This window comes from Eublepharis macularius, chromosome 4 (genome assembly GCF_028583425.1).
Source record: "Eublepharis macularius isolate TG4126 chromosome 4, MPM_Emac_v1.0, whole genome shotgun sequence".
Taxonomy (NCBI): Eukaryota; Metazoa; Chordata; class Lepidosauria; order Squamata; family Eublepharidae; genus Eublepharis; species Eublepharis macularius.
Window position 1 is genome coordinate 34,372,443 of NC_072793.1, and position 20,304 is coordinate 34,392,746.

At 43.6% G+C, this 20,304-nt stretch overlaps 1 protein-coding gene across 1 annotated transcript in view; it reads right to left on the reverse strand.

Moving 5' to 3' along the window:
- The window catches only part of RHBDF2 (rhomboid 5 homolog 2), an 81,579-nt gene that overhangs the window by 23,485 nt on the left and 37,790 nt on the right, over positions 1–20,304 (reverse strand). The window contains exons 2-6 of the mRNA XM_054977345.1: positions 6,400–6,551; positions 5,368–5,498; positions 3,742–3,934; positions 3,273–3,485; positions 1,471–1,603 (exon numbers count right to left, since the gene is read on the reverse strand). Of these exons, the coding sequence (XP_054833320.1) occupies positions 1,471–1,603; positions 3,273–3,485; positions 3,742–3,934; positions 5,368–5,498; positions 6,400–6,531 (802 nt within the window). The 5' untranslated portion in view covers positions 6,532–6,551. The remainder of the gene's footprint in view (positions 1–1,470; positions 1,604–3,272; positions 3,486–3,741; positions 3,935–5,367; positions 5,499–6,399; positions 6,552–20,304) is intronic.

The following is a 20,304-nucleotide window of genomic DNA, read 5'->3' on the forward strand; positions in this document are numbered from 1 at the left end:
CAGATCACACACGCAATAGGTGGAAAGCCACAATCAGGTAAAAACATTACTTTTTGAAAAGGCAGTTTTCTAGGCTCTCTGTTCAAAATTACCAGAGATTATCCAATGGGCATTTAAATCTGGAAAGTCCAAGAAAAAATAAAAGGAAGCCATGTGGCATTATACAACATAAACAACATGCCCAGTGAAACCAGAACTGGAATGGATGGTGGCCACAATCACTGAGTGAAGTTTGCCATCATGCCAGACTGGGGAGAATGTGGAATTTTTTTGTCACGATCTGGTACCAGCCACTAAGGGACCCTTCTCCTGCTACCTCCATGGCAGAGGGACTTGCTGAAGCACAGCATCTTCCCACACCACTCATGCAATGGCGCATGCCCCAGACCTGGCAGGAGCAATCGTCAACATTTGGGAAATGGCTTGCATTGGGAGCAGCAGCATGTAAAGCACCTCAACACACCACTAAAATGCAACATGACTATACCCCTTACATTACTCTGTGCACAAAGTCAACAAAGGAGTCAAACAATTAATGGGAACATGGCTTGCTCGTGACCAAGAAAGCTGCTGTAGCACAGTGGTTAAATGGTTCAGCTGTGAATCAACACTCTACTGGTTCAAATCCCACTACTGCCATGAGCTCAGTAGGTGGCCTTGGGTAAGCCACTCCTCTCAGCCTCAGTTCCCCAGCTATACTGTAGGGATAATACTAACACTAACTTGTTCACCGCTCTGTGTGAGGCACGAATCTGTTTGGAAGAGTGGTATATAAGTGCAGTTATTATTATCTTTGCTTTGAGGCAACCAGAAGATTTCCGTCTATTACTAGCTAAGCATTTTACCGAATTAGAAGAGTCAGCTAATACTCATGAACAAGCAGCTGGAATCCTGCTGCAGCCAACAGAGAAGTCTTGTAGAGAACTTGTCACTTGCACAAATACATGGTATTTGGTTGACTGAAATCAACACACACAGAAGCGGAGTGGACACTAAGCAGGCTAGCCCCATTCCCCACTGATTTAAGATTGCCAGCTTGTGAAACCCTTAATGAGACAGAGTACATAAATAAGCTCCCTCCCCATGATCAAGAACAAGCAGCATTCTTGACCAGGGAGGAACCCTGTGCAAGAACATTTCCTACACATGTCAGCAGGAGATGGAGCTAGCGAGCTCATGCCAGCTCCCTCCTTAATAATAATAATAATAACATTCAATTTATATACCGCTTTTCAGGACAAAGTATGTTATTACACCCACAACAATCAACCTGTGAGGTGGTGGGCTGAGAGAGCTCTGCAAGAGCTGTGACTGACCCCAAGGTCTCCCAGTTGGCTTCTATATGCATTGATTTCAGTGCATGTAGTGTCATAGCTACTGTACTTCCCCATTAGAGATTAATCGAGGGGGTGGGTCCCCAACAGGTCTTGGAGGTTGTGGCAGGGGAAAGGAATAGCCATGGAACCATGCTTGCCTTACTGAAGAAAGAGGAGTCAAACGTTTCCATGCCATCCACCATGTCGTCATCCAGGAAACTGGGATACATAAAGCTCCGTTTATTGCCTCTTCGCTTTGGCATGGAGGGCTCCAGAACTGAACGACCCTTTCATAGAAAGAAAAACAGGACAGTGAATGGGCAATATCAAACATCCGTTATTAAGTTTAAGGGCTCTGCTGTCATTTTCTGGGATTCACCCGGAACAAGTGTTTGTGCTGCCTTTTCAAAATGGAAAGTCCTGTTGCACCTAAGAGCTCTGATCCTTTATGTACGCACAGCTGAGACAGCACACTAAGTGATTTCAGGCCAGCATAGTTACAGTAATGTTCGGAAGCTTGGGAACAGGAGCAAGGCTCTTTTGCTGCGCTGCTTGTTGGATATAAGCCCATTATAGCAATGCTGGTTCTGAATATCAGATGTGTTGCTTTGTGCTACAAAATGAACTGCGAATGCCTTCCAAGCCAGTGGTCCCCACTCCAAGTTCTGCTGATCTTCTATGCAGCAGCATCATCTGGCGACGGTATCTCTATCCCCTTAATGGCCTGGACTATCATTAGCACAATCTCAACTGCTGCGTTTTTCACATATCCTGATTTGGAAATGTGCAGGTGTTTGGTAAATTTGACTGCAAGATACACTACAAGAAATCTCATTTTGAAAAGAATCTTACATAACAAAGAGAGTTTAGAATAAGACAAACTTCAATATTCCAAATCAATTCAACTTTAAATATTTAAATAGGTATGTCATGATCCGGCTGTATCAGGAAGGCCTACTAAGGTCTCAGAAGCCTGTTAGCAGTGACAGTAGGTCTGCCTACGATTCCCAGGAGCCACTGGGCTGTTTTGGTGCCCTTTTTGGCCAATCAGAACACAGGGGGCTAGTGCTATATAAGTCTGGGAGGGAAAAAAAGCCTGTGCTCTTTCTTCCAGGGAGCAGGCCAGGGGAGTTTTCTGCTAGGGGGAGATGCCCTCATCCAGGTAGGGTGAGAAGACAGGCCTGGCAGACAGAGAGACAGTGAGTTCAGTCACACTAGGGCCTTTTGTTTATTTTGCTTTCACCCATCTATTGTTGCTAAGGCACCTTGCTTGCTTTCTTGCTTGTTTGTTATTAACTAACCTCCTTGTATATAAACCCTTTTGTTTGTTGTTACTCTGCTGGGTCCTCATGCCTGTTTATTGGGCAAGCTATGGAGGTCAGAAGGGTTGGGAGGGTACTCTGGGCCTTCCCAAGGGACCCTAAATCCCGGAGTGGTGGCAGCATATGGTGGCTCACCCTACCTGAGGCATGACAGGGTATATTTTAAAACAAGATCTAAAAGAGGTCAATATGAATGAGATTTTAAAAAATACTAAAATCAATAGCTTTCATGCCTATGGAAAGCCAGATTTGGTATGATTTTAAACTACATTTTGCCAATTGCATTTTACAGAAAAATCATTGTCACAGTGTGGCAACCTACGAGTTTGCTTCAAAATACTTGTCACAGAAAGCAGCTTGTGTACTATTTCCACATGGAGATGGGAGAGTTTGGACATACCTTCTCAATGCAGTAGACAAACAGACCATGAAACAAGCATAAGATGATTAACAATGAGAAAGAACATTTTATCAGCATTTGACTTATATTTAATTTCTCACTCGGATTTAACATCCTGCCTGTATCCATACCAACCCCTTTTGTAACGTTCCACAATATGCAGCAATGAGACAACACAGGATAGGTTGGTGGAGGTTAAGGAGGAGAGACAGCGGTCCTAAATGAAGAACTCACTCTGATTAATGCTGCAGCTGCCTTGAAACTCATATGGGCAACAGATTCTCTTTTTCTGCGGGGCACACGGGCGCCACCAGATCGTATGCTGCTGAAGGATGTCAAGGAGACGACGCCAGGGGTCAATGGGGGCAGGACAGGATGTGGGGTGCGAGGGCGATCCACCTCATCCGGGTGCCGGAAGGGACGGCCTCGGGCCAAAGGGTCCACAATCTGAAAGACCAGTGGGTGTCACAGTTACTGGAAAGAGATGATTAGTTTCATTTGCATCCTGCTTCCCCCCTACCAGAACTTAAGAGTGGCATTTCAGGCATGAAGCAGTCATATAGCCTGTTGGATCCACCTCAGCTTTATCTTCACGTGTAGGGGTATGAATCCAGGTTTTCCACAATCAAACCCAGCATTCTTGCCACAACACTGCACTCACCACAACACCTGCCACAATGGAAGGCCGCATGAGGCTGCCTACCTTAGGCATCTTGCATGGCTTGGGGGACTCCGTGGCTTGGAAGGAAGGCACTTCTTGGCTGGACAGCTCCATTTCTCGGTAGGCAGCTTTGAGTTTTCCATACCGTAGGCTGCAGTGCTGCAGGCTTTTGCGCTGCCAGTGCTGCCGCTTTCCCTCCCAGTCACCGCTGACTCCAAACCACTGGGCTGTCCCTCTGAGGAAAAATCAGAAGATAAGCCAGCTATCCAGCTGGACACTGCATCCCCCACTAGTAAATCACAAAATACTATTACAGAATAGTGCATCCACCAAGGCCTTCCCCTCCGGAAAACGTCTCTACTTTTACTGGCGAGAAAGGCCTCCAGTGGAGATATGACAAGAGACATTGTTTGGTCTTGAAGAACTGAGATGCAGGGCACGCATTGCTTGCCAGCAGCTTAACAGATAGATTGCCCAACCTTTGAACACTGAACTCAAGATGCTAGTTTCTGAGAGAAAGTTCTTGCCCACAGCAGACAGACCTGTTTCATAACCCAGGAAACCACACCCTCAAAGCTAGCAGAGAAAACATGACATTTGCCTAAGGAAAATTTGATATCAATGCATCTCTCATCACAACTTCAAGACCAGTGCTGTTTTTCATTTGGAAAAACAAAGTTTGGTACATTAGATGTGGGAGTGAGGAAACACTTCTGACTGGGAACTGTTTCTCCTCCACCACTTCTGACAACTGCTTCTAAAACTAGTTAGCTGAATGACTCACTGTTCAGTATCCAAACTCTTAATGCAGGAGGGGGCTTTCTTTCAGCAGCCAAACCAGGATGCTGTGGCTTGAGGACCTAGTTTTCACACCTTCACGGTCTACATCTCACGTACTTTGCAAAGAAGGATACACAGCCACAAACTTGCAGCCCTCCCTCTAATCTTCCCGCCATCCTCTCTCTTGCTCTAGTTGTCAGTCCACTTCCCACACCCCTCAAAAGCTTTCTGTCTCATTGAGAAGTAACAGCATGAACAGAATTTAAATTTAAAAAAACACATACAACCCTATGCATACAAGAAAATCATGTTATTGATCAGCCCCAAGTTGTATACATGTGTTTCTGCAGTCAGTGTACACAGGGAAAGGAGAAAGACATGCAGGCTACTGCACATTTTAGATATGTTCCGTTTTCCATGTGTGAAGCACACGTATTCATAGAATCATAGAGTTGTAAGGGATCTCTAGGGTCATCTAGTCCAACCCCCTCCACAGTGCAGGAAATTCACAACTACCTCCCCTCCATGCCCAGAAGATGGCAAAACACCATCCCCAGCCAAACTGGCCTGGAGAAAATTGCTACCTGACCCCAAGGTGGCGATCGGCCTTACCTCAGTATTCTGAGCAGGCCAAAGGTGAGAAACAAATGCATATTTTAAAGTAGCCCTTTTTAACAAGATAAACAAGGCCAAAAATTGGAAGCCACATGCCCGAAGGGAACAGGGATTTATTTTTATAAGCACAAGACTGTGTACAGATATTGTGTTCTTACTCAGTAGCACAGAGACTCTTTTGAAAGCTACGGAAAAGAGATCAAGGAATACCAGAGCAAAAGGAACAGATTTTCATCACCAGCCCATACGAAAATGACCTAAAGCCTTCCTCACTTGCGAATGCTCTGGGTCAGTGAAGTTTGCCGGTGGAAGCCAGGATGTCTTTCGAAGTTGCTGTCCTGCCATTTCATTCTGGGCTCTTGGAGGCTCACGCTCTTTTGATAGACTGGGTTCTTTTGCAGAGGCTAGAAAATACATTGAAGCAATGAGGAGAGATGAGGAGGAAGAAAAGGTGATTCACCCATGGAGTTCTCTACCACAAACATAGGTTATCCTCAAGACTGCCCCCATTACAGAACACCTATGACATTCCCACCACTACCACTGCACACCTTGATTGAGGAGGGAGAAAGGCAGAAGAGTTTCCACCAGTAAGACTGTTTGGTTGGGAGTTGATGTAGCATCGTGGCTAAGAGAATTAGCGCTGATCCAGGACGTCCCAGTTCAAGACTCATCTCTGTTAGAAGCTTACTAGGCAAGCTACACTCCCTTCAACTCAGTCCTCCCATCTACAATAAGAGGTCAATATACTAGCTTCCATTACAGGGTTATTGTAAGGATTAAAAGATAAAACTAAGTACTAGTAGGACTCCAAAAGTAGCACAAAGCACAATTTACAGGTTGGAGGGCAGGGTGGGAGAAAAGAGAGAAAGGGAGTAGGGGTAAGGGGAGGCTTTCCTGCTATTTTAGATGGTTGTATCTGAGAATGTCTCAACAGGGCAGTAACAATGAGATGCATGGAGGTGATATTGACTCTTCTGTTATGGTGCTCTAGATCACAAACGGAGCTCTCTCTTCTTTCTCCGAGGAAGGAATCGAGGACTTCCACTGCTGCAAATGGGGTATCTGGGCAGCGTAAGAGGCTGCATTTCAACAAAACACAGTCAAGACAACCCTATTGCCTGATCATCTGAAATACTGTTTTCTAGGGAAGCAAAAGCAGTATCTTAGATACGAGATTTAAACAAAGACCTAAATTCAAGATATTTATAAACAGGTACCGTCCCTAATTTCTCATCCCCGCCCCCACCATAAATAGCCACGGAAAGTAAAAATGCTACTAAACAATCATGTAGTAATTCGTACCACAGTTTGGCTGTCTTCGGCCTCTGCTTCCGTAGGGGGAATAGTGATGGAGAGGTTGGGGGGTTTTTTGCTCTGCAGGCGGCTGCTGCTGGTGCTAGAGCGGCTGTTTCCATTCTTCTCAATATCGGCCATGCTGGATCGGATGAATCAGCCTGAGAGGAAAAAAGGAAGAGAGTTAGGATCCTAAAGACTACCTTGGGCCAAAGGCAAAAACTTAAAACAGGCAAGTGGCTCAAACTTTTTTAATGCCCATTTTAACAATTTATCACAATTCCCAAGTACATCTCAGGAGCAAGCGTAAGTTGATTAATAAGGGACAGGAGGCACATTCTGTGCCAGGAACTAATTTAGAAATACATGAGCCGGAAGACTTTTGCTAACCTACAAGCCATCATTTACTCTAATTTTTAAAATTTAAATCAGTATGTTCTGATTCTGTAATCCTACCAAGCCAGCAAGGTGGTTTATGATCATAAAATATCAACCGAAATTAAAGCGTATCACTATAAAGCACACTGCATGCGGGGCCACAGTGGGTGGCCTTGTTGAATTCATTTAGCGTTAACACATGAAACTCTTTCTTCTGATGCAAGGCTTCTTTTTCAGGAAACAATTTCTGCCTTGATAAGGAGAGAGTCATTCCAATTCCAATCAGAAGAGACCTTTGTTCATAATCAGAACAGTGACTGTGACACAATTCTGCAGGAGTGCAGAATGTGGTATTGGCAGAGATTTCAGCTTTCAGTTAAAATGCACAAATTTTCCAGCCCCTACAGTGGCAAAGATAGGCTTGAAAGCATATAGGCAATGGCCTGTAAACCCCATAGAAGCAAAAGAATAAGATTTCTGTAGTTTAGGACAGTGCTTCACACTGTCCCACTTGTTGCTTCTCCCAGCTAGCAATGCCAGAATTACAGAAATAGTAAAAACTGCAGAATAAGTTATGCAAGTTGCACCCATGGTATAATTTTTGAACCCTGCATAATCTGTTTTTTCTGGGTGCACAATTTAATTTTTATATATGGGGGAACACAGTCTTGGCCATAGTAACAAACATGTTACAGATATGAACAGTTATGTATTGGTGGCAGAGCACATATTGGACACACAGAAAGTCCCAGATTCAATCTCCAGTAGCAGGTTTGGGAGAAAGGGTTTTCTCTCCCCCAGACCTTAGAGAGCTGCTGTCAGTAGACATGATTAAGCTACGTGGATCAATGGAGCCCATAGAAGATGCGTTCCTCTGCTGATTTTAAATCAGTACATTACAGGTTGTTTTATTTGCCTTCTGGGTTTCAAGGCATGATACACACTGCCATGTCTTCAAGCATCTCTGCAGCCATGAGAAAGTCATTGATGGATGGAGTGGAGGAGACTATATGGTTAATCTCTAGGCTGAGTAGGGTTGCCAGATCCAGGTTGGGAAATGCCTGGAGATTTTTGGGGTGGAGCCTGGAGAGGGTGGAGTTTCGGGAGGGGAGGGGCCTCAGAATGGTATAATGCCACAGAGTCCACCCTCCAAAGCAGCCATTTTCTCCAGGGGAACTGATCTCTAGGGCCAGGAGATCAGTTGTAATTCTGGGAGATCTCCAGCCACCACCCGGAGGCTGGCAACTCTAAGGCTGAGAAACATTTGCATTCAGATGCCATGGAAGCATTCTTGGGCCAGTCATACTCTCTCTGCCTAACCTACCTCACAAAGGTCATTTGTGAGGATAAAATGGAGGAGAAGAGAATGATGCAAGCCCCTTTGGGTTCCCGTTCAGGATCAGGCAGGGTGTAAATGAAGTAAACTGAAATCTGTAACTGAAATTGCACAAGTCAACATCCCTTCCGTCCACAAACCTTGGGGGCAACCAGTTTGTACTCATTTAAGAACTGAAGCATTTCCCCAGTCAGCTTCAGCATAGAGAGCTCTCAGTGTCTCATTTCTAAAACTGTATTTTCCAGTTGCTTAGAGAGCTCATTATTTGCAAGCGTGGAGGAGAACTGACAACCAAAGCTGGGAACCACATTAAATACAGAAATGCCATCAAAACAGGATGGAAAGATTCTAGACTGGATTAGTAGCATGGAGTGGGTCAGCCGGGATTTACGATACAGCTTTTAAGTGATCTCACCCACTTTGCTTTTCAAACTATTTAGGTTAGTCTGACTAAGCTTCATGATCTGTCAATACAATAATGGGAAGGGTTAAAACCTCCTGGCTGGAAGCAAAAGGAGGTGACCGCTTGCACAAATGGTCATGTAATCAACCTTGTAAGTAGCAAGTGGATTGAAAGCTGCCTATTTTTAGGCTTCAAAGTATCTACCCTGACCCCATTGTAGGCCCAAATACATGAATTTTGCAACGAGTGTTCTTGGCTGATAAAAGCCACTCGAGGGTATGTCTGGCTGAATGGGTAAGGGGAGTGGTAAAGGCTTCCTTGAGAGTGGGAGTGGTACCCCCTGAGCTCAAGGAGGCAGTAATGAGACTTGTGCTGAAAAAATGTTCCCTGAGCCCTACTACATTGGAGAACTTCCAGCCAGAATCCAATCTTTCATTTTTGAGCAAGGTGTTAGAGCGAGTGGTTGCTGTTCAGCTCTGGCGGCTCTTGAAAGAGACTGATTTTCCAGATCCATTTCAATCTGGCTTCAGGTCTGGATTTGCAACAGAGACTGCACTGGTTGCCTTGGTGGATTACCTTTAGCAAGGACTAGGTACATAACTGCACCCAACCTACCATTATAATTACATCAGAAAGGTCCCTTTAAAGGATTTACTCTCAGAAAACATGCTAAATCTATACTTGAATTACGTGACATGTATGACTTCAGCCTATAAATCCATGCTGACTTACCGGGGTAACACTTTTTGTAACCCCTTTAAAGGCAGATTTCTGATGTAATCATAATGGTAGATTGGGTGCAATTATATACCTTTATCTCTTATGTTAAACAATCCGGTTTGTGCAATAACAGTGCCTGTTAACTTTACTGCTAACCCTGATGGATCTCTCAGGGGTCTTCAATACTATCAACCGCTGCCTCTCAGCGCTGGGACTAAGGGTCACTGTTTTAAAGTGGTTCAAGTCATATTTAGTCTCAGAATGTGGTTCTGAGGAACTCTACCCCATGGCCATTGGCCTATGGAGTCCCACAGGGCTTAATTTTATCCCCCATGCTATTTAATAGTTACACAAAGCAACTGGAAGAGGTCATCAGGAGGTCTGCGCTACGGTGTCACCAATATGTAGATGATCCCTAGCTATATCTTTCTTTTCCATCTAATTCCAAGGATGCAGTTGATGTTCTGAACGAGTGCTTAGAGTCAGTGATGGGTTGGATGAGGGTGAACAAGTTGAAGCTTAATCCTGACAAGACAGAGATTCTACGGAATAGAAAGGCTGACCAGCAATGTGAGATCTCTCCTTTCAGAGATGGTTTGCAGTTTGGGAGTGTTGCTTGACATAGCCGTTACTTTAGAAAGCCAGGTGGCTGTAGTGGCTTGGAGTGCTTTTGCCTAACTTTGGCTGGTGTGTCAGCTATTCCCTTTTCTGTTTCAGTCAGATCCAGCCACTGTAATTCATGCCTTAGTTACATCTCAACTGGACTACTGCAATGCACTGTACTTAGGGCTACCCTTGAAGAGTGTTTAGATGTGGCACCAAGTGCAGAATGCTTTAGCTAGATCACTGGTTGGAGCCAACTACTGAGTGCATGTGACCCTGATATTAAAGCTGCCAATCCATGCCCAATCCCAATTCAAGGTGTTGGCTCTATCTGGCTTGGGACTAGAGAATCTAAAGGACCATCTTCTCCCATACATTCCTGCTCTCTCTTAGAGAGAGGCCAAAAAAGCTTGGTTGGTGGATAGAGGGCTTTTTTGATGGCAGTCCCGTGACTGTGGAACAACCTCTCCAAGGAAGTGTGCCTGCCCCTGAACTCTTGATCTTTATGAAGCAGCTGAAGATAGTTTTATTTAGAATTGCATTAAATATATTTTAGTATTTAGTATTATTACTTTAGTATTTAGTTTTATATAGTGATTTTAAATGGAGGTTTTAGTGTATTTTTATGTCTTCTGTAAGCTGCCTTGAGTGCCATAAGGTTGATAGGCGGAGAACAAACATTTTAAACAAAATAAATAAATATTGGCATGTTGAATCTAGAATACAAGAAGTGTTCTGCTTCGTTTAAGACCAGTCAACACTTTGTGGCGAAACTATGCATCACACAGGAGATCTGTAATCATGAATCCCCTCCCATGAGACCAACTGGAGCTATGTGGGAGAGTCTGGTAGCCCCTTCTGCCTATTCTACCCCTCTTGAGATATTATTTGCCCCATGGGAAGAACATATAAGTATCTACATCTCCCTTCTCAGCATGGGGCAAAGAACAGTTTGAGGGGATTATCTGCTTGGCAAGGAAGGAGGGGAGACCCTTCATGTCTGTGTAAAGTGTTTTAAAGAGTCAGAGGACAGCGTGGCCATTATTCTCTGACACCACAAGCAACCTGGCCTTTATTTGGGCAGCTCCAACCAGTTTTGACCAGTACAGAAAGGGGGAGACATCAATTGACCCCCCCTTCAGTTAGTCAGATTTTGTGCTACAATCTTCCGGGCTTATAACAGATGCATGATGGGAATAATACTGAAGAGGCATTCAGTTCTGGAGACTGATACAGGCAAAGGTCCACTGGAAGAACCAACTTTAACTACATACAGAAAAAATATATTTCTCAATTAAATTGAAAAACAGTATCTACCAACAAAGATTACCTGGAGGACTGTCAGAGCTTTAAGACATTAAATAAAAGGAAAAAAACCCTTTAGTATGGTTAATTCCAAATAGGTGGCTGTTTTAGTCGGTTGCAGCAAAATTAAACAGATGCCCAGTGGCACCTTCAGGACTGACAAAATGTATTCCAACACAAGTTTTTCTGAGTCAAAACTCACTTCATCAGATGCATGAAGAGTACATCCCATTATATAGATGCACTGATACTTAAAGCAACAAATAGTAGCAAGTCAGGAGGGGGAAGATGTTATGTAGGACTCTCTTCCCCTCACAAACCTTCTCTCAAGACCACCACACCCTATTCCTGTTTTGTCTGCCACTTCCATACCATTGATTTCTACTTCTGTATTGAGTTCTAAGTTTCCCCACCTTCATTTTTGCTCTCCTCATCTGCATGACAGAGAACTTTTTCTGTTTCTCCTAAACTGCAAGAACTGGAGAGCGTTCAAGGAAGTTGATGAGCAGTAGATGCAGGACAGACAAAAGGAAATACTTCGTTACTCAAGAAGTGGTTAAAATGTGGAATTCACTGCCAAAGGATGTAGTGATGGCCACAGGCATAGATGGCTTTACAAGGAGATTAGATGGAATCGTGGAGGATTCTTCTATCAGTGGTTATTAGCCATGGTGACTAAGGTGAACCTCCACATCCAGAGGCAATGAACTTCTGAATACCAGCATCGAGCAGCAACTTCAAGGGAAGGCCTCGGTCTCTATGCCCTCATTGGCCCTCTAAAGTACCTGTTCAGCCTAGGGTTGCCAGCTCCAGGTTGGGAAATTCCTGGAGATTTGGGTGAGGGTGGGGTTTGGGGAGGAAAGGGGCCTCAGCTGGGTATAATGCCATAGAGTCCACCCTGCAAAGTAGCCATTTTCTTCAGGGGAACAGATCTCTGTTGGCTGGAGATCAGTTGTAATTCTGGGGGATCTCCAGCCACCACCTGGAGGCTGGCAACCCTAGTTCAGCCACTGCTTGAGAAAGGAGCTGGACCCACTGGTCTGTTCCAGCAGTGCTCTTCGTATGTTCTTACGCACCTTTTATTTGTTATTTTTTTGGAAGATCTGTATACCGTCTCTCCAGATCAGTCCTACTTCTTAGTACAGATGTTGGCTTCTCAGAAACATAAACATGGTAGCTAAGAGGCGCTGTTTTCTGCAGTATATATTCTCAGTTTCTCTGTTCCACCACAGAGTGCTCAGAGTGTTTTATTTTTTTCCAGACCTTAGCAGTATCTTCACCTCCCTCCAGAAAGCTAGATCAAGCCTCCAGCCACCATTGCTGCAACTGACACGAGTCCAACTGCCACAGGCACCTATGTGATAGTGATCATATAGGCACCTTCTCTTGCCTACTGTAGCTGTTTGGGAGCCATTCCATAGGGACAGTTTAAGTATGCAAAGGATGCTTATCTACATAAGGACTCTGGTAGACCTTGGAGGAAAAAAAGAAGATAACTTTGCATTAACTCCCCTATGCTTCCTCTCATATACAAGCAGTCAGCTGGCCAGCGTGAGACAGTTTGGCCCCCTGCAGTAGCAAGTTGGCAAAACTAGCTACTGACTAGAGGACTATATCAGTGCCCCACTTGTGAATGCAAATACGGCAGATTGCCTAGCAGAACAGTCGAACCAAGCCTGCTCACCCTGCCCATTGTCCCAGTCCCCAAACACATCACATGCATGCAGAGACATTCCAAGTCAACATACTATGCAAACATCCACTCCATCATGTGTATGTGGACACATACTAGCTGTGGACCAAGGGATAAGCACCTTCTCTTTCCAATGGATGTACAATTAAATAAATACCAACATGAAGAGACAATGCAAGCATGATTCTGCTGCTGCCTATGCCTTTAGTATGCAAATGTTTTTGAAAGTCCAACTAGCCCCAGAAGCACTTGTTCAGGACTACAGCCTTCAGCCATGAGTCTTCTGGGCAGAGATCTTGCTCATTCTAGATTAGGTACAGAGCCTCACATTGTAAAGTTTCGTAGCAATGACATAAACACAAAGGTTGTACAAAACAAATACACAGAATAAAGTTCCAGAGAGCCTAGATTTTCCTTTTCCAATGGTGACCTGCACTGGGTTATTAAAAAAACTTGTGCATGCAATGCAAATCAGAACCCCAAAGAAAACCACAGTCTCCAGGAATCTGGATTAGGCCTTACAAACCCGGAAATTCTAATAGGGTATTTCACTTTTAAAAAAAGATTTTAAAGATGGAGAACACACAATTAACAGCTCTGAAGTGTTACTGTTGAAAAGCAGAAACCCTTCTATTATATTTATTCCAACACAGTTTAATCAGCATAATCTCAGCAACTACTCACATTTTTGTAAGGAAGAGTAATGCCAGATAATGTTTATCAGATCCTACTAAAAAGTTAGAAAGATCTAGAGGAACATGCCATAGCACCCATATCGAGAGCCGTGTTTGAGAGCTGTGTGTTCACCTGTACTTCAAGCAAATTTTATTTTGGCCGTTGAGCACAATTCCACCAACAGAAAAGACAAGCCCTAATCCGCTCATTCTCACTTCTACCTCTGGATGCCCACCAGGAATGCAAAGAGACTCTCACAGGATACAGGCTTCTTAAAGATGCTTACAGGATCTGTTGCTATATTCTTTGAGTCTGCTGCCACCTAACGAAAAACTAGGGAATTACATTTACTTCACATCATGTCAATATATGCTAAAGTGCTCATAACTAGGGGTGTAGATAATGGAATTCTTGAGCTGAAAATATACACTGAAATAGCTGTTTCGAAACATTATCTTGATTTTGCCGAACAGTAACACAAATACAAGATGCTCGGAATAACAAAACACCCTTGACCATTTTGGTGACATTTTGTTGAAAAATGACTTCAGCCCTCCCCTTTCCCCAGAAAAAGTCCCCCCATAGGGAATAATGGAAGTGCACTTACAATGGCTAGAGGGGGGCTTTGTTCAGGGGCCCTGAGAATTTAAACTGTTTGTTCAATTTGCTTGAAACTTGGGCGTTCTTTGAGGGACAGGCAGAAGAAGCATATCTATGGGGCCGCCTTCCTCCCTATGTTCCTCCACGGCAACTTCACTCATCTGAACAGGGTCTCCTGCAAGCATCACCCTGCACATGGGTGAAATCAACAGCAGTCCGTATACAAGCTTTCTCTGTGGTGGCCCCCACCCTGTGGAATGACCTGCCTGAGATGGTTAGGACACCCACGCCCCCACTCTCCTGGCTTTCCACAAATGATGCAAAACCAAATTATTCAAAAAGGCTTTTTACTCAGAGATGAGGGCTGTATTGTAGGGAGGGGTCTCAGATGCTTTGCGAATGAGTTAGGGACCACAGACTTCACCACTATGTTGCCTTATGTACTATCTATGGCTTTAAATATATGCTTCTATGAGCTACCTGTGCTTCATGTTGTCTAATGTCAGTCCTAGAATTGCTTGTGCTCTGTTTCAGCATTTCTTCAGCTCTGTATTGGATTCTTACTAATAAATGAATTTCGAGAAGTGACGCTGCATGACTTGTATATGGAAAAGAGACTGATACATTGTTATATACACTAATGATTTTGTTTGACATATTTGAATTGAGAGAATAAAGTGTAAACAGTTAGTTACGGTGGTGTTTTCCTTTTTGACTGAACCTTACATGGTTACAGCAATAGGAAAAAAAGGAGTCCCATTTCTTGCACTCGTTTTCCCAACAGAATACAAACAGGTGAGGTGCTGAGGGAGTAACTGTTATTTTGGTTTCCCCATTGCTTTATACTGGCAATTTACATTGTCACAGGAAGCTTAGGGGAATAAAGGAAACTAGTGTAACTGACAGACTGGAAAACTCATTAACTGAGAATAGACATTTGAGCAACATCGCTGACAAAGTCAGAGACAAGCAGCGCAATCTCAAGCAGAGTTGCACCTTTCTAATGGCATTCAAGTCAGTAAGTTTAAAAGAGTGTAACTGTGCTGCAGAATACATTATAAACTGTACATGCCAGAGAAGACTTTCTGGCTCTTCCAATGGAAAACAGCATGAAATTAAAAAAAACAAAACAAATGGAGTCTGGAGAGTAAAGAGAGCAACAAAGCAGTTTCTCTCCATGCCCATAGTTATTTCATTTCCCAAAGAGGGCAGCATTGCCTTTCAATTTACCTACTTTCCCTTACCTTTTCCTCTGCTATTTTGTATGTTCAATTATGTTTAGAAACCATTTACTGCCTCCCTTCGTCTTCTCCCACAATTCAAACCACAGCATCACCCCCAATCACAGCACAGGCCTCGGGGGTCCCAGGCTTCCTTAGATGACTGGTGAGCTGCCCTTTCTGGCTCTTCCTCAGCCCATGCTCCCTCCACTTGTCCCTGCTTTTCTCTGCAGACACTATGCCTCCCATGCTCCCTCACATCAATGTGCCTTCTTCCCCGCGTCCATGGCTAAAGGTCCTTCCAGAGTCCATCCCAGGTGCCAGCCTCTCTGTGGTCCAAGCTACAAGTGACGAATGACACAGGTTGGACACTTGTCAGCTTCCCTCAAGTTCTGATGGGAAATGTAGGCATCCTGGTCTTGCAGCTTGGCTCTCCGACTGCTGTCCAATGGACTTTTCAACTGCCACTTGTCCAACATTCTGCCAAACTGCCTACATTTCCCATCAAAACTTGAGGGAAACTGACAAGTGTCCAACCTGTGTCATTCATCACTTGTAGTTTGGCCCTGTGTCTCCTCAGAATTCTTGATGGCTCTGAGCTCATCCCCAGTGCTCCAGGCCTCCCCCTTCACCACCCATTGCCCCCCATTTAACCAGCTGGGTCATGGGTTTCCCCCCCCCAGCTGTGCTGGTTAAAGTTGTGCTGGTTAAAGAGCCCACCACAGTGTGGGCCTTGCAAGACCGGTGCGTAGCTCACACACCTGTCCTCTTATAGTGTTAGCAGTGCCCCCCTTCATCATGTACCATTGTGACAAGAAAGTTGGGGCTGGAATGCTGAACAGCACATGACTCTCACAGATAGCGTTCTACGTTTTTAAAACAAAGGGCCTTTTCCTGGGATGGAAGGGGTGTGCATGAGAAGGCCACACTTGAGGAACCCCACTCCCCCCCCCCAGTAATTCTCCCTCAGTAACAAGAAGCTCATAAGTTGTAGGAGGGCAGCAGCACAGGTGCATCACACCAAGCACTTGGCTGGTTATCACCCAATCCAGTATAAGGTTGAACTACTGAGGCTCAATGCATAGCCCTGAATGTCCTTCCCATTTAATCCTCAGTGGACTGTATTACTCCTCATCACCCCTGGTGCTGGCTGTTGGCTTCAACCAGCCGGTTCATGGTTTTTTTCCCAGTTGTGCTGGTTAAAGTTGTGCTGGTTAAAGTTGTTGGTTTTTCAGACATATCATGTGGTTATTACAATGTTAATTCTATACTTTTCCTTTGTGGCTCAACTCCAAATAATTCCAAATAATTTAAAACATGCAAAATCCACCCCCCAGCAAAATCCATTTACCCTTCTCCACAAGAAAATCTCTACAAACAGAACTGCCTTAAAATACACCCTAAAAACAGCACTCCTTGTCCCTCTTTTTGGTTCAGAGTTGCATTAATATGTATTTTTTAAATCTGAACTTCTTCCCTGCCACACCTTCCATTACAATGACCACTAACAATTTACTTATTCCTAGCAGGATAACAGAGTACAATAGGACAATTCGGCATTCACATTCAATCCCTAGGCAATCTGTTTTGAGTGTGTGTGAGGCCCATCGAGAACACATACAGGCAACACTTGCTTCCTACCATGGATGGTATTCTCCCTGAAGGCAGGCTTCCACAGATCTAATGATCCATCCATCTACCATAATCCAGCACATTACAGTGTGCCACAAATGCAACCCAAGAACTAGACATAAGTACAGAGCCATATGGCTCTGTAATGCTGTTTAATCCTGTGTGTGTGCGTAACTCTTGATTAAAAATAAAAGTACTTAAATTTAATTTCTCTAAATATTTTTCTATTAATAAAAGTAAAAGATGAAATATGCAGAACTTACACAAGCAAATCTAAATGAGACTCCATGGTAACAACTGCCCGCTAAGCTATATTGAAATAATTACGTAGGCCAGGCCCGCCTTCAGTTCTACTCCAGCGTCCTGTACATGCACTCTAAAACCTTCACAATCCAGTCAAAGGTGGATTTTCCTTCTGCTATTCAAACATGGCCCTGACTTGGATGGCTCAAGATAGCCCATTCTCATCAGATCTTGTAAGCTAAGCAGGGTTGACACTGGTTAGTACTTGGATGGGAGACCACCAAGGAAGTCCAGGGTTGCTGTGCAGAGGCAGGCAACGGCAAACCACCTCTGTTTGTCTGTTGCCCTGAAAACCCTATGGGGTTGCTGTACATGGGGCATTTTACACACACACATTCAGACATGAGAAGTCCCTGTTAACCTAACAATGGGTCTATGAAGAAATCAGAAATGGCCACCAGAAGGCAGCAATGCACTTGCATATTAAAAGACCAGCTAAGCGGGAGAGTCTTGCGGAATTTTAATAACAGGTTTATTATAGCATAAGTTTCAACAGACTGGTGCTCACCTCAGATATATGAAGTGTTATCCTCATTTAGCACACTATAGATTGTACGTATACAGAATTCAAATGTAAGTAGTCACTGCACTTGCCTTATATGCAATGGAAATAAATATTACAGGCTGTATGCATGCACATGCACACAACAGACTACAACAACTACCCCTATAGAATGTGTTGATGTAAGTCAGTTACAAATAGGTAGTCCCGTGAAGCTAATGTTACTTGTGCGTGGAATTTGTCATTAGTGCTTGTATCATTTGCTACAATGGAACAATACAGATTATACATAGGACTATCTGAGAGGACTATCTGCCTATACTTCCAAATACTGAGTGAGTGCAAAATAACATAAAATTGAACATACAAACAAACAACAAGCTCCTCAAACTGCCTCCAACAGAAATGATCCAAGTGGTTTGATTTCTGTCTGTGGAGAACAACTTTTTCACAACCGCACACCCCTTTGCTGAACCCCCAAAGCTACCCCAAATGCTTCTCTTGGGTAAAAAAGAAACCCCAAGGAAAGGAACAGCATGAGAAGAAAATCTGCTGCAACAAGAAACTCTGCTACCCTCCCATTCACAGAAATCCTCCGGTTCGCTATTTATGACTTTGGTTGTGAAAACAGTAATTAGGAAGAAGAAATCCCCTGGTGGGTTCAAACATAGCGCTCCAGCTCATGAAGTTGCTCAGGTCAAAAAGAAGGGATATCTATCTGGGTGAGATTTACTATATATATAATTCTTGTTTAACACATTTCTATCCTGGCCTTTCCCCATAAATCAACTCACAGCAGCTTACAATCAATCCAATAAAAAAACAAAACTAAAAGCACACATTCCCCCCTCCCAAAAGAAACCCCAAGTGATTCTGCACATGTTGGATAATGCACTTCCAATCCTCTTTATAGATCATTTGGAATGGATTTTTTCATGTGCGGAACAAAAAATACACCTCAAACGATTGATAAAGTGCATTGAAAGTGCATTATCCAATGTGTGCAGAATCAGCCCCTATCAATGGCCACATATAATTCAAACCCCATTAAGCCCTCTGGCAAATAGCACCACTGTACATCTTTTCTTGAACCTTTCCCTGGAACTTTCATACAACACAAGCAAATATTAGATGATATACTCAACAGTTTCCCTTCTATAAATACGAAGATGGTTCACTGATACCTTTGAACAACCACAAAGCCACAGGTCAGCACGAATCAAACATGGAGCGCTGCAATGGCTTTCATTAAATGGGTCAGCATCGGGGAAGTTTGCAAAAAAAGGATCATGTTTTATAAGGTGGTACCACTTTGAGGATTCTATTCAGCCTCTGAATAGATTACCTTTTTATTTTTAGCTGTCATATGGTCAGCACACATTAGGGAAAGCTGAAAGCACCCCTAAGTTGTCCATGACCAACTCACACTGCCTCATCTTCATGAGTTTGCAAATTGTTCCAGCTGCCTTTTTCTAGTTGTCTATCATCCACACTGTAAACATATCTTAACAAGGATAGACTTGATGTTTAATGGACATGGATTTAACAGTGAAGGGCCCAATTCAGCACATTTGCGACACTGGGCATTCCACTGGGGGAAAATTCGAAGAGCAACATTGCAACAGTTCAGAACCTGTTCCCAAGATGCTGAAACCGTGCCACGTCTACAGCTCTTCGTCCTGTATCATGCAGTTTCTGACAAAAGTAATTGTAGCCCTAACTGACATACATTTATTAATTGGTTCACAATGCAATATTTAGGCAGCTATGATGGCCTGGAAGAGGAGAGAGAGCCAGCTGAATAGTTAGTCCAGTTCTCTGGAAAGCACAAACAGTTGGCAGAGTCCTAGCCTGGCACCACTAAAGACATCTCTCCAGTATTTCATGCTCTCTCTTCCATTACATTCCAGGGTCTCTCAGCATATCACCAACTTTAGCAGAACTCATGCCATATATGGTTCACATATACCACTGTAGAAAAGGGACTTCAACCATTCTAATAAACAAAAGATTGGAACCTACCCATAATTATTTAGCTCCAACAGTGAATGCTGGAACGATTTTAGAAATTCCGTCTACATCCACTTGGAATGATGTATCAGAATGTCCCTATAAAGACTGAACCAGCAACCTTGAGAGCTATACAGAAGCCTCTACACCTTGAACCATTTGTAGCACTGCTAGTTATATTTATTTAAAATATTTATTGGCCTTTTCTCCATTAAAAATGCTTGAGGCAGCTCATAATATTAAAAGAGTAGCAGGCAAAAACAGTTAAAAACATTTTAAACAATAGTAGCTACAAGGGGACAAGATTACAAGCCTATAAATTCACCAAGTGCCAGAGCAAATAAATAAGAAGTTGTCACCTGTTATTTAAACTTGAACACCAGGCACCATATGAATCATTGTGGGTAGGGAATTCCACAACTGCAGTACTGATGCTGTTGCTGACTGACGGACATGATCATACAGAAGTAGGTGGACCAAGGCCATTTAGAGCTCTAAAAAGCAAGAACTGACCACCTGAACTTTATTTATTCA